General features: G+C 37.8%; 1 protein-coding gene across 2 annotated transcripts in view; it reads left to right on the top strand.

The window, feature by feature from the left end:
- ptchd1 (patched domain containing 1) overlaps positions 1–12,138 on the top strand; it is a 28,300-nt gene extending 16,162 nt beyond the window's left edge. The window contains exons 3-5 of one of the 2 annotated variants that reach the window (XM_015370150.1): positions 7,543–8,243; positions 10,723–10,975; positions 11,060–12,138. In XM_015370150.1, the coding sequence (XP_015225636.1) occupies positions 7,543–8,243; positions 10,723–10,975; positions 11,060–11,823 (1,718 nt within the window). In that variant the 3' untranslated portion in view covers positions 11,824–12,138. Of the gene's footprint in view, positions 1–7,542; positions 8,244–10,722 lie in introns of both variants that reach the window. The other variant, XM_015370149.1, reaches the window with a different exon arrangement.
- Positions 12,139–15,416: the final 3,278 nt, after the last annotated feature.

Here is a 15,416-nt window from a genome sequence, read left to right as displayed (position 1 = left end):
GGTAGGCGCGCTCACAGACTTTGTAGCTTGTTCGGTCAGTTAAAAAAAGTAATTGTGAAATCCGTGTTGTAATCGGCAGCATACAGGCTAGTTAGCTTGAAAAGTAAATAAAGTTTCAGACGTGCTGCGTGATGATGTGTTCAGATTGGCTCAGTAAAACGAAAGAAAAGGGAAATTGAGATTTTGGCGAGAAACACGAGTAATACAATTGTATATTGCTCTAATTATTTTAGAATATATAATTAAACTACTGATGCCAACATTTATTAAAAATTACATTTAATTTAAAATACAATTATTTATTTGCTAAATATTTTCCTAATCATTAAAAACATGATGAAAAGTGACAGTAGACAATACATTAACCAACAATTGTGAAAATTTATATATTTTTTTAAATCAAAAGAAGACATTTCTTCAAAATATAGGACATTTCTTCAAATAATTTTTTTCCCCACTTCCTTTCTGTGTGTTAAAAACATAGGCTCTGTTCGAAAACCTAGGACGGGTCCTCCAAGGACGCGGTCTACTTAGACTGGATCCTTCGAAGTCCTTGAAAATAAGGAGACCGGAAGAGTTTTGGCTGTAAATTCGAACAGGTCCACCCTTCAGCGGGTTTTACCGCCGTATGCTCTGTTGCTTAGCAACCGTGAACGTTGACACACAAAGCAGGAAAAGAATGAATACAGAAGTTTTCAAAACTGTTTATTTATTTCTTTTTTATTGTGAAGTGAACAAAGACTACACTCACAAGAATCCAGAGTGGAATAAAGGTTCCAACCACCGGGAGCAGGAACAAATAAAATCAAATGTAATGATAGAAACCTTAGTCAGTTAAATAACATGCTGCTGTCATTCTGCACATCTCTGATGTTGCTGCTATTTTCAAATATCCATTACTGTAAAAATGTCCATAGCTGCATATTGGTTATTTATTCCCCAGTTTTATATTGTTAAAACACTTTACAGTATTTTATTGTTTATATTTTAACTCTTCCCTATTATGTTATTCTTATACATTTTTCTAAGGTCCTCATTTGTGTGACCATTTTCAATAATCTTTCTGCTGCTGTAAATTTTCCCATTGTGGGAAAATAAAGGGATTTTCTATTCTATTCTATAAAAGGGGTAGAAAAATATAAGTAAATCTAAACAATATATTTATTAAAATATATCTGCAAAATCTCTAATATTCAACAACAAAAAATACGAAGTTAAGCATATTGTGCAAAATAGCAATAAAAAGATAAATATATATATATTAGAATCTGTCCTTAAATTACAGCCAAACCCATTTACACAGTAACAGATAAAAACCTTTAGATAAATCAAACATTATACCGCCACATATCTGACTCAATAACCATTAAAACAACTATTTTCATTCATTTCAGACGGAACTATTCACAGAGTTGTATTATATTAAACTGAACTTCCAATTTTCACCACTGTTCGGCGCCAAGTAACCTTTCCTCTGATCACAGCTTGCTTGGTCTCGCAATGAATCCTGGGATATCCAAGAATACCGAGGATACATCGGACCCGTCCTTCAAATCGGGCAAAAAGAAGGATGCATTTTAAGGCCGCATAACGAGGACTCTTGGAATCCGACCAGACCTCGGCGCCACGCTATGACGTAATCGGCCTTCGAATCCAGTCTTCTAAGGATGCGTCCTAGGTTTTCGAACAGAGCCATATTGTCGCATCGTCTTTCCGCGAAATAACAGAAAAGTATCGATAGTGGTATCGATAAAGACTCGGATCGATAAGGAGTATTGATAAAGGTATCGATATCAATAAATATTAACGATCCCCATCCCTACTCATGACCACCTCCTCATCAGGAATCGTAAGGGCAGGACAAAATCAAACATGTTTGAAATGCAATCGGCCGTCGTGAGGTCTTCGTGAGCAAATCCTGCTGTTGAAGCAGAGCTACAATCGTGCAGAGCTGATAGCAGAACCTTGCACACTGCGCATCTGCAAACAAGAGAGTTCTTCTTCGTATTCCAAATTGATGAGTCGACCAGCGCCATCTCTTGGCACTGAGTCTGATTTGTGGTTTTTGGACGTAGTTTCAACAGTTATATAGCATCAGAGGGTCAGGCTATACAGTGTAAGAAACTACATCATGAGCTGTGAATATTTAAACCCTGCAGTTTCGTCACAGTTTGAGCTGTAGCTGAGTACAATGATTGAAAATATTGTACAGTGTATGCCTGGCCTTAAATAAGCTTTGGTTCTTCAATATTTGCAGCGTGACATTTTCTATAATTTTCTGAATAGGGTGCAATTATTTCTCCACGATCATACCCAATGGCTTAAAAGTTTAACAAGCTGCTCCTTTGGACCCTTCTAAAACATTTGGAGAAGATTCTGCAAAGAATGATCCTTCTTAAAATGAAAAGCATTATGGACAACCCTGACCATTCTTTTTATCTCACTAATTTCCCACAACAACGTAGTGTTTTCAGTCACAAGCCTCTTTAAATTTAATAATGACCCCAAATAACAAAAGACCCATGTTGCTTTAAGGAAACCTGGAGAATATGTCATATAACAGCGTTTGATTTACTCTTTAGGATTAGTAAAACATTTCTAAGATTTAATGTAACTGAATCTTGATTTAGAGTTTAACTTTATTGTGTAGTTCTTTATTCCACATTTCTGCAATTGAGGTCCCAGTAATCATCTTAGTTCAAGCCCATGTTGCCTTGAACTTAGCAAATCATTCCCATTTTCTCTAACTGCCTCTGGCTCTTAATTGCCTTGAAATTGCAGTGGGTTTGTAATCACTCACCTGATTTCCATTCAGTAATCACCGTCAGCAGAAATATTTGCCCTTTTTTTTAACCCTTCCTTATCAAATCCTCCTCCTGTTTGTGTGCCCTTCTTCATTAATGTAATTGCCACACTACCTAACCAATTATTGTATTTATTTTAGATGAAATACACTTTACTCTTCTTACAAGCTCCTAAGCGTTGGAGTTTGAACTCTTAAATCAACTTTTTCTGTGCAGGCTGGAGCACTTAAATTAATTTGCAGCACTCTACTCTTTCTGTTTGACTTTTACAAAAAAAAAACATACATATTTGTGTTAAATTATACCTGTCTTCCCGTGCTGTAAACACTCAATACATACATATTTACAAAAAAAAAAATAATAATAATAATAGAAATAATTTTTTGAATGCATTTTGTATTAGAACCAAAGTAAAATTCCTTGTTTGTATGCCCCAACCTAGTAAACAAAGTTGATTCTGATTGGGATTAGACCTAAAATTAGATGCATAAATTATTTTTTTTATATAGTCTCTCCAACATTACAAAGAGGGTGATTGAACAGAATACAAAAGAAGTGATTGAATTCTAAAGTAAGTCTTTACAGTATGTGAAGAGCGAACAGGAACAATTCATAACAAAAACATTAGGTTTCTTTGAAATGCTTTATAAAATATTTAGCCATGCGAATGCAGGCTTAGATAAAGCTTGTCTTAGCAGTTAATTCAGTTATAAAAGTCAGAGGAAAGAAGAGAAAGAAATGCAAATGAGCAGTCATGAAAAAGAAACTAGCTGCAACCCTGTTGCTTCCATTGTTCTTTTCAAAAGCACAAAAACATCTTTTAAACAACAGCACTTTTCAGAGGATGACAGAAAAAGGAATAAGCTGATTTAAATAACAACAATTGTGTAAGGCCATAAATGGTCTATGACTATTCTGCTTATAGTCTGCAGTATAAAAATATGATTTTATAAATGCAGTAAATATCTACTTTAGGAGAAAAAATGTAATTTATATTAGAATGTGTCTTTTATTTGTCTTAATTTGAGTCATATGTGTCAAACAGACACAGGAACCAAATTATGTAAAATGTTCATACACAATTTGAAGCTTTTAAAATGAGACCCAAATTCATAAACTATGGTTAAATATTAGGGCTAGACAAAAGTTGGTTTAAAGTTGCAAAATAAAGTAGGAACTGAGAAAAGCATCAGTATGAAGATGTTGGTATTAGCAGTTTATCTAGCTCCTGCATGTAGCCAGAAAAGTTGCAACTTAAAGCTTCCATATAACACAGTTTTCTTTTTCTTTTTATGTAAAATGCTTTTGCAGGAGGGCATGAAAGAGGGGGTAATTTATAACCAGGGTTAAACAGAGTCCCTAATGTTTTTTTTTTGCTGTTTAAAGAGAGGTGTTAGCAATACAGCACATCTACCTGCTGCCACAGTTGCGTGCTCTGTAGGAATAGTAGCCAATGTCTGTCTAGAAGACTAATAATTGCCAAGTAAATCCATGGTCTGATTTACACAAGTGATAATGAGCATGCTGGATTTTTTAAAGTAGAGGTAAATTATATGGGAGTAACAATATGTTGCAAAAAACTCCTTTAATATATTTACAAATGACTGAAATCTTGTTGTCATTTATTAAATGTTCTGTTTTTAATAGTGCAATACCCTTGCACATGAATGAATAGTTTTCAACCCTAGGATCCGATGTTAAGACTGGTAACAGTGGTGCAACGAACACAAAACTCTCGGTTCAGATTGCATCACTGTTTTGAGTCACAGATCATTTTTTGGATCAGCAGAAGAAAAGAAAAGACAACTATAACTTTGCTCTTCATTTATTTTGTGGAAGAAATATAAAAACATTTTGCTTATTTAAAAAAACAAAATACTCAGCAAGCTAATCCAGATCTTATATAAAAAAATAAAATTAGTTAAAGTGAAATATAAAGCATAAAACTTTCTTCAAAACCCTTTAAAAAGTCATAGTACAAAAAATATAATATATAGTATTATGGCACCTTCTCACTTTAAACAATGGCACTGAATTAAAAACTAAAAATGCAATGTATTTGATATCTTCTTTTCTAAAATATGAAAATCAAATTCAAGAATAGCCTAGAATGAAGCTATAAAAAGAAATCAGCTCTGAGACTATAATTCCAATTTTTTTTCCAAAACAATAAGGACGTCTACACTGTCTGAAAGCATGGACTCTTTGCAGTCACTATGTCCCCTGCTATGGAGAACACTCTCGTGATGGGACTAAAATACCTGGCACAGCCAGATAGTGCCTTGCCATTATGGCACTGGGATGGTTACATTTAGAATATGTTTAAAGCCCTTGTTTTGCATGACGGAGCTCATGTCTGTAGCTATAAAAACTCTGATAGCGTTTGTTGTAGCTTTAGCCTTAAGTGACTGTTTAAATACTGTTTAAATGCTGTGGTGATAAGTGGTCGTTGAGGAGCACTTGTCTTGGATCCTGTGGCGCATACCGATATAGATGATGTCACTTCAAAATGGGTGCCTTGCAAAACATTTTCCCACTCTCAATCCTTAAATTGGACCCTTCCCTTAGGGTGACAATGTTATTAGAATTAGGAGTTTGCCCCAAAATCGAAGGGTTGGCAATTCAAGCCCGGCTTGGGCTTTTGGTGCCGTTGTGTCCTTACGCAAGACACTTTACCTGCTTTGTCTATTGATGGTGGTCAGAGTGGCTGGTGGCGCCAGTGTTTACAGCAGCCTCGGTACTGACAGTGGTCCCCAGGGCAGCTGTGGCTACAATGTAGCTTGTGTGTGAGTGTGTACGTGAATGGGGGGAAGTTTAAAGCCCTTTGGTCTAGTCACCTGACTTGAAAAAGTGCTATATAAGTAGATGCCATTTACCATTCCTTCAACCTCGTTGTATTTGACAGGGAAGCCAAAATGGTCCCATACAGTACATGCGACTTATAGGATACAGATTATTATTACTGATTATTGCTCTGTTTTTCTTGTTTGGACTGAACAGCCACTCTCAAAATAAACAGGCCTCTTTATTTATCTATTTATTTTAGTCAACCAATCTGTGGAATACTTGCGTGCCGAACAGTGGACACAAATGCACAAGGAAATGCCCTAGTAACCGTAAATAATAAAAGAAGGCTGTGTTTTTCAGCTTCCAATCATCTAAATCTCTAACTCAGGTTACACAAGCACACGCATCATTATTCAAACCGCCAAACATATAGCTCATACAAAACAACAGACATCAGTGACCCAGAAGAACGATGGCTTGGTCATAGATTTGCATCCGACTGGGAATGTGCGTAAGAGGATGGGCCTCCAGATACCCTAAAACATTAGTTCTCCAAATACATATTGTCAGTAATACTGGCTCGCATCAAAAGTTTTTCAGGAAAACTGAGTTAAAATCTGGTAGCCTCAGATTTAAGTCTGTTTAATACATGGATTTTTGGTTATTGCTCTCTGTATCTTTTAATCAAGTCTTTTCTGATATGCCACAGTACAATAGAGTTATAAAAGTACGTTTAATGTGTGCTCATATTGCATCAGGAAATCTCTGAAATATATGTTTTAATTGCCAAAAGCCCTCTGTTGAGATGGTGTCTGTGGGTTTTTTGTGTCCACTTGAATCTGCTAAAATCATCTTTTTTGCTACACTCTGTTCTTATTCTCTTGTGCTCTTGGTCTCACTTGGATTTGACACCTATCTATGAATCTGACAGCAATATTTTACAGTTCCTTTTCGTCCATTTCTCCTTTGCCACCATGTTAAAGTGTCAGTACAATGTTGCTCTGCTAAGGTGTTAAGTGTTTTGCCACGATGAACTCTCTGCAGGAAGAAGGGTGTCCATGTGTCACAGATGACTCACGGATGCCATAGCAACCACAGCATAAAAAAGGCAATAGAAGCCATCTGTTTCACATACATATTGTAAATATTTATGTGCATGCGTTCAAGTGATACTGGGGAAAACTGAATTTATGAATGGATCATGAAAATATCAAACTGCATGTAATAGTTTTAATTTCACATATTCTGATTTATTAACATAAAGAGATGGTTTTCATTACTAGATGATTTTGATTTAACCATTTTATTATGTACAACTTGTTTTATCCCATTTAAAAACGGTAATTTTTTTGTTTTATTATTTTACTTCGAGGTGAAAATATACGAATAGTTAAAATATTATTATTTAACCAAAGTAAAACCTGAACGGAAATGGCAAGCTGTGATTCTGTTTGTTTTAAGTTTTAATTAATATGGTTTTAATTGAAGTTTTTGAAAAGTTCTTGGTACAGTAATGAGGATAACATGTATTGATAAACGGTCTATTTACTTTAGGTTTTTGTTTTATATTTTTACATATTTGTTTCCATGGAATCAGAATTTCTTGTAATTCTATAATGTGATATACATCAGAAAGTCTTTGGCTTTATGAAGGTCTGTGAAAGAGAATATTAAATTGGTGCAGGTAGTTGCACCCACTTTTTTCTTTTGCAATTGAAATAGTTTTGGGAATTCTTTGGTAACAAACTCTGTCCTCCTGATAAATCTCTTTTTAAACACAACATTTTAAGATCCAATTTAAAATGTATTCCTTTCTAAGTTTGTCATTATGTTTTTGTTTGTGCATAGGAATGTTTTTAACGATTACCCAGTAGTACACTGCCCTACGTTTGATTTTCTATCTTTTGATAAATGGTTTGTAAATTTTCATTCCTGTCTCTCTCATCAACAGGTCATGGTCTTTTCGGTTCCTTTGAGATGTTGTCATCGTGGAGGCGAACTCGGGAGGAGCAGCATGTGAAAGAGCGGGTTGCAAGCGTCTTTGAAGACGTCATGCTTCGTTTCTCAGGCTCCACCATGATCCACTTGATGACTTTAGGGCTGGCTGCCTCGCCACTCACCAACATGGAGGCAGTCCGGCTATTCTGCCGCACTGCCGCCCTTGCAATTGCCATAAGCTACATTTACATGTTGTCCTTTTATAGTTCCTGTCTGGTGTTTACAGGCTACTTAGAGACAAGGTACAGACATGGCTGCTTCTGCCGGCGAGTACCTAAACCAGACAGGCTGGACTCAAAGCCGGCTTGGTACCGGTGTTTGATGTACACTCGTTACCAAGAAGAGACACAATCAACCAACCCACCTCATAGAGTTGGTCCAATTCATGTGCCAAATCCTAACCTGACCTATGTGGAAACACAAATTGCAAACAGCCCTGCTGTGGATGGACACATAGCTAACTCCATTCAAACACATTCAACTCCCCCTACTCATACAACAACAATATTGGATCCTCACCCTCTGGACTCCCATTTTTTGCTGGGATGTGTACGGCACTGTTATGGAGACTGGATCACTAACACTTACGTCAAACCCTTTGTAGTTTTACTCTATTTGGTCTACATCTCCTTTGGACTGATGGGCTTTCTCCAGGTGAGACACAAATGCCACCCAACTGAATTGATGTGGATGGTAGTTGAAACATTTTACAAACCTGGCACTTGTTAACACCTTTTGTAGAAAAAACTAGATTTTGAGAATCAAAAAAGGGAAAATTATACAACTAGGTAGAGTCTTATAAATTGCTCGAGCAGAATCACTTCCTTTGCCATAGAGGAGAACACAACACTCTTCCTTGAGTTTTGATGTGTCATTTTGTCATTCTGTTAATTGCCAGTGAAGTGCCTGATATTTCAGGAATGTAGTTGGAACTGTTTTTTTCCCAACTGCCATACTGACCCGAATATAGGAGGACCCTGATTATAAGATGATCCCTTCTTTCCAATAGGGCCTACCAGTTTTTCGGAACAAAGGAAAAAGACAAAGCAAATTTGATTAAATCTGATTTAAAGAAACTATTTTTATTGAACTGCTGAGAAAGTCATTGTACTCATATGTTCTCTTGAAATATTTGTCCAGTTAAATTACATTGGAAAGTAGATAAACACAAAGTAATGACACATTTAATTGAAATCTTGCAACACTTATACCCAAATGCAATCTGAACTTAAATAAAGTTTCAAAAAACAACATAAGGCTTTTACTCACAGACATCATCTTCCTTTCGGTGCTCACTGTCACTCCCACTTTCACCATGCAGTCCCGTTTCTTTCCACATAACATTATCCTCACTACCAACCAATACATTTGAGATGCAGCACTTTTTGAATCCACTGATGGTACTTCATCCCATGCATGGGGGATTCATAAACAAAGCTGGCGTACAGCTGGCTTTTGGATTTTTCGAGACAGTGTGAGCGAGTAGTCACCTGACAGGAGCCACACGTTGGACCTTTAGAGCAGATTATCCTTTAAAGGCTTGTTAACCACCACATTCAACACCTGTAACTGGCTTGTCATTCCTCCTGGTATGATTACTAAATTGCCATTCATCTTCCTCAGCTGAGTTTTGACAGTATTTGTCAGTTGTCCACAAAAGGCATCCATGATGAGCATGTTTCTTGTGTTTTTTTAGAGCTACATGCCGTCGTCCCCACACCACTTTAAGCTAGTTTACTAGAAGTTCACTCTCCCTCCAGCCCTTTTCCGTGGGCATGAACAACAATGCCAACTGGCATCACCTCTTCCAGCACTGTTTTGCATTTGAAAAATCACATAAGAGGGACAACATTGTTCCATCTGCCAGACATGTCAGCATCACAGTGACCAGACACTTTTTTGTTTCCAGTTGATTTCACAATAAGAAATAAGATTCTCAGATTTTTTGTGCACAGTCACTGGTGTAGGCATGTCAGAAACACAAGGGTTTGGTTGGTGTTGCTGATCTGCTCAAGGGGTGTGAGGGTTTCTATCTCAACCCAATCACATACCGCTGAATAGACAGCAGCTTCACTCCAAAGTCTGATGACAGGTGCTGAGCCAGGCTAGCTCTGGTGCATAAAGCAGGGCTGCTGCGGCACCAGCTGATGCTGGATTTAAACACCATGCTGGGTATGGTCAACTCCTTATCAATGTCCAGAGCTTTCAGCTGATAATGGCTCTGGTAATGGACATGCCTTTATTACGTGTCCCAATAACAAACTGACATACCCTGCTGCCGATTTCTTCAAAACGACCACTATGAGGACCAGTCAGACTGTTGTTTGATGCCTCCACTGCATTGACTACCATTATTATAAAATTGCTGTCATAACTCTGCCTCAAATGTCTGCAAAATTATCTGATTTTTGATACACTTTGTCCTGGGCAACGACTCTTTTTTTTTTTACCATCCTTGTCACATCTTTTCTGTTGTGATAGATGGCTACAGCCACAGTGAGGTCACTGGCTTTACAAAAAAAACCCTCTCGGGCCGATAGGGTAGAAGGAGAACATTTCTTGTAGTTGTCTTTCAAACATTTGTTTGTAGCTAGCTATTATAGAATTCTACTCAACTTAAGAACCATCCTGATTCTATTCATAATATTACTAATATTTAAAACCCCACGACAAAAACGTAGTCTTTGCAAGTTTCAGAGGTTTGGCACATACAGAGAGAGAGATTTATTTAAAATGTCTGATATGTCACAGTTCCTGACATGATGGAGTGCCCGTCCAGCCATGTTTTGTGAAGTTGCTGTTGTTTCTAACTTTTAATTATTGCACTGAGTACATAAAGATAAAGGCAAGCTTCAGAGAGTACCTTTTCTCATAGCCATTATATTTTCAGATGCTACAAAAAACAAATTGGCTCCCCGTGTTATGTCATATGCAACCCCTATTATAACTTTAGGTGAATAATAACACAGATCAACTAACAAAAATGTTTAAAATGCAAAAATGCTTTTATTTGTCAGAAATGTCAATAAATATAAAACAATTTCCCAGCTCCTATTGTTTTTTCCTATGAACACAATCAGATAACACATTATTTCTATTTACTGTCCAATTAATATATTTCTGATCCCAACAGGTGACCCAGGGTTCTGACCCGAGTTCACTGGTCGCCATGGATACCGCAACAGTACTGTACACACGAGCACAGCAGCGGTACTTCAGCTCGTACTCACCAGTGATTGGATTCTACATTTATGAAAGTGCCCCCTACTGGAACACCACGGTGCAGCGGGACCTGTTAGAGTATGCCAAAGGCTTTCAGAGGATCAGCTGGCTTGAGGCATACCTGAACTACCTATCAGACCGCAACCTGTCCACCAGCCTTCCTCGTGAGAACTTCACACAAACACTGCGCCAATCTTTTCTGCGTGAGCCACAATTCGCCCATTTCGCTGATGACATCATTTTTGCAGATCGCGGCCAAGGGGAGGAGCCTGATGTGGCAGCTTCTCGCATCTTCTTGGTTGCCAAAACAACAGAGAACAAGCGTGAGGAGATGTCAGTGCTACTGGACACACTGCGCCGCTTGTCTCTCACATCCCGGGTTCGCTTCCTGATATTCAACCCCTCATTTGTTTACTTGGACAGGTATGCGACAGCAGTCAGCTCCCCCCTCAGACACTCACTACTGGCAGTGCTCTTCCTGCTGGGTCTGTCTTCTCTGGTCGTTGTGGAGCCACTGGTATCCCTCTGGCTCGGCCTTACCCTTCTTTCTGTCCAATTTGGAGTTCTGGGCTTTATGACTTTGTGGGGCGTGGAGATGGACTGTGTATCTGTGCTGTGCCTAATCACAGCTTTAGGGCACTCGGCAGACTGTAGTGGCCCCCTCCTCTGTGGCTTCACTTCAGGTCGTGGTGAAAGCAGAACTCGCTGGGTTCGTTTGGCCCTGGAACGACACGGCATTCCTTCATTACAGACACTTGTGTGCTACAGCGCTGCCCTGGTGCCTGTCTGCTCTGTGCGCTCAAACCTCACTCACACACTTTTCCGCTGCCTCATTCTGACAGCCGGCTGCTCGGCCCTGCACACGCTGGCCTTTCTGCCCACTCTCCTTACCTTTCTGCCCCCCTCCAAGACCAGGGATGATCAGCTGGGAAGGGATGGTCAGAGACAGGAGGTGGAATGTGTCGAAATGAATGACAGCACCAGAGTAGTGGACCAGATAACCACTGTTTAAGAACGTATAGGTTGGAAGTGCCAATATATTAAACAGAAACAATAGCAGACAGAAGAGGATAAAGGCAGGTCCTTCAAAAATGTATCTGTGGTTTCCTACTTTTAGGTAGGACTGTGTGGCATGTATTTTTTTTTTTCTCAAAACAATCACAAGATTGAAAATGTGCCTGGAAAAAAGACACTTTCACTTTAAATCTTACTTTAAATTGAACTTTTTATTGCCTACTGCTGTGTTATTTTTTGCCAGATAATTTTGCACAATTTCTGCTTCAGTGACATTAGGTTATCCCTGTATGACTTAGTATTTCTACTTTAATGCTGGACAAATAAATCAGAATAAGAAAACATTTTATTTACTGCTTTGCAATGTTTATTTCTGTGGATTTCACATACTAATGTGACACAATACTTTATATTAATGGAGCTTTTCAAATGAGCACATGCTTTGAGTCCTGAGATACAGCAGTCTACAACGATATGCTGATCCGTGTTTTTTGCTTCTAGTTACTAATTTAAATCACTCAGATTCTACAATCTACTTTATTAAATTCACCTACAACAAATCCAACACAGTAACATTTACTAGCTGTTTTGGCTATTTTCTACAGTTACTTTGTTTTAGCACTTTAGCCTTCAGAAGTGATTTTAGTTCACAAGATTAGGATCTAAAACAGAAAACTCTTTTTCAGTCTGAGGTGATTTAAGCTTTGTGATATGATGCATTAGGCTAACACCGAGTCTGATTTTGCATCCAAAAACCGTTTTGTAAAAGGTTGTGGTGTTTAACACTCATTGAAAATCAATGACACGATTTTCTGCACCTGGACTTGTGTAGCCCCGACTTAGATAGACCCCAAGTCTATTTTATTTGGACTACGCAGCAATTCAGCAGCAATTTCCTGGGTATGACAGGAAAAGATGTGCCCTCACAAAACAAAACACATCCGATTTTGGTGGAAATAAAAATATATTCTGTCAGTCACAAGGGAAAACAGTCAGGTTTAGAGTCGCACAGCACATACATAACAGACTGGGCAGATTCAGGCATAAAAAGAATAAATGAAACAAGTGGCACAGAGACAGAAATGGGGAAAAAATACGCACAGATCATGATCTGCTACCCTACGGGTAGTAGGAGCCTCTCTATATGCACTGCAGTCAGTCTGACATGGAAAAAAATGGATCGGAGAATAAAAAGCAATGTGATTGGGGCTTTAGACTGCAAGTAGCAATCAGAAGGTGGGAATCAAAGTGGTCATAAAAAGATGAACTTGGTCAGCAACAATACTCAGGTAGTCTTTAGTGTTTGAATTATGCTGAATCTATATTAAGAGGTCATCTGAGACCAAGGATAGAACAGATTGAAAGTTATTGAAAAGCACGTACAGTAGTACCTAAATGTGCAGTACATTTTGATTTCTATGCAACTTTTTCACCCTCTTGCATTATTGCCCCTCTCCCTTTTTTTGATATCACTTCATTCCTCGGGTGACCCAGTTTGGGCCAAGATTTATCATCTGACAAATGGTTTCAGAGTTAACTGTACTGCATTGGTTTATGTGTTAGTTTGCTTACAGTTTTGATTTAATTGCAAAGCAACCTAATGAAAGATCCCTAAAAAAAAGGAAAAGTCATCACTATTACAGCTTAAAACTTGGGTTTAAAATATATTGCAGATACAGTTCAATAAGCATTGTCTTGGAATTGCATCTCTAGAAATGATTCTGAATTTCTTAAGGATCATTTAGATGCAACTTTGCTAACATATACAGTACAGTATTTGCAGCCAGATGTTTAGGGTCCCTTCTTGAGGTGAAATCCTTATTCTTTTCGACTGTGAATTACTCTAACATATCTATTTTTAATTTGGAATCCTTTTGCAACCAAACCTTTATGCATTTTAAAGACAACAGCTAAGATCATATATATTTAAATTCCGCTTCTTCATTTACATAAGGAGGTATTTATATTACTAAACATCTTGTAGTAACCACATTTAGTTATATACTTTAAATGTGTCCATGCTGCAAATGAAAAAAAAAAAAAATCTGCCCAGTTTCTGGAGTTTTTAATCATCATTAATTCTGTTTTATTATTTAGTCAATATATAAAACATTCTTATCATGACTATGACATTATAATGATAAAAAATAAAATGAAACCCATTATTATTAGACAGTATTCGTTAACATTTGGTAACTGCTAGTGTTGCACCAATACCGATACCAGAAAAACATTTCTTACCCATAGACGGCCATCCTAAACTGCCAGATTGGGAAACATCCCAACCTGGCAACAATACAAATAAGACAGGAAACGTTAGCCTTTAGATGCAAAACCCCATCATGCAACACAACATATTTAGCCAAATATTAGAACATAAATTTGCCAAATATAAGAAGAACATTGTAGTTTGGTTTAAAGAGAGCATTATAGTTTTATTATAATTCAGTTGGTTGTAAGGATTTTACATTTTGAAGAAATAGAAAATCACGCCATATGTCAACCGTCACAAGGATGTGCATGAGAAGGAAAGGCTATATATACTGCCTGCATCATTCAGGTAGTTAACATTGTATTACTTCTTGAGCTCCTTGAGTTATTCACGGTCACAGGTAGGTGCTTCGGCCGGAGAGTAAGTGTCGGGGCCGGTATGATTTAAGGAGAGCCGGCCCTCAAATGGTGAAGTTAGGACCGGCCCACCAGACAAATGCCCGGTATCATAGATTACCAGTCCGAGCCTGTCGGTATTGACGAGTACCAACAAATAGGGCATCATTACCATTTTGAGAGCCAAAAGTTTATTTATTCAACTATTGTCACCCATTCCAGGTAGGCAATAAAAAGTTCTAATGGATTCACTTTGTATTAGTCTTTTTCCTGCTTCACAAAGGTAGGCAGCAGCTTGACAAAGCCATGATGGTGATTATTTCACATACAAGTACTATGCAGCTCTTCATATATACACACACACATCAATTCCAAACAGATGGTATCAGTATAATAATGGTCAATACTGCATAGCCCGGTATCAGTATCGTGGCCGAAAAATGCCATTGGCGCAACACTAGTAACTAGCTTTTATTTATATGTCCATAAAGGCTAACCTGTAATGGTTATATAAATGGTTATATGTCCCTTAGCAAACTGTCCCTCAACAATAACCTTTATAGACATTATCTGTCTGGAAAAATGTGTGGCATAATTTGTTTAACCAACTCACCAAGCTTACAGTTTTTCCATTTTCTAAAACTGTGCGCATAAAACCTCTGATCACTTTTGAGGTTTGTAGTTATTTGCAAGTGAAAGCTGAGGCTGTTCTTTCACAACAGTTTTTCTTCATAGCTGAAGTTGAAGGTTTGTGTGTGTGGGAGTTTTTGGCGTGGCTAATTCTTGATGCGCTTTGGCACAGTTTAGAATCAAACTGTTGCTCAGGCTCTAAGCAGATACCAGCCTTTTAAAAGGAAACTCTCAAACATCCAAACGTATGAGCATTAGTTGATGTTTTGATGAGCATGGCCTTGGCTATAGGAAAAAAAACTGCTTAATCATAGTTTGTTAAACTAATTAAAATGACAATGAAAAACTGACTGC

The sequence above is a fragment of the Cyprinodon variegatus genome, unplaced genomic scaffold (genome assembly GCF_000732505.1).
Source record: "Cyprinodon variegatus isolate N-32 unplaced genomic scaffold, C_variegatus-1.0 Scaffold42, whole genome shotgun sequence".
NCBI classification, from domain to species: domain Eukaryota; kingdom Metazoa; phylum Chordata; class Actinopteri; order Cyprinodontiformes; family Cyprinodontidae; genus Cyprinodon; species Cyprinodon variegatus.
Note: the sequence above shows the minus strand (reverse complement) of the source record. Positions and strands in the feature narration are given on the sequence as shown.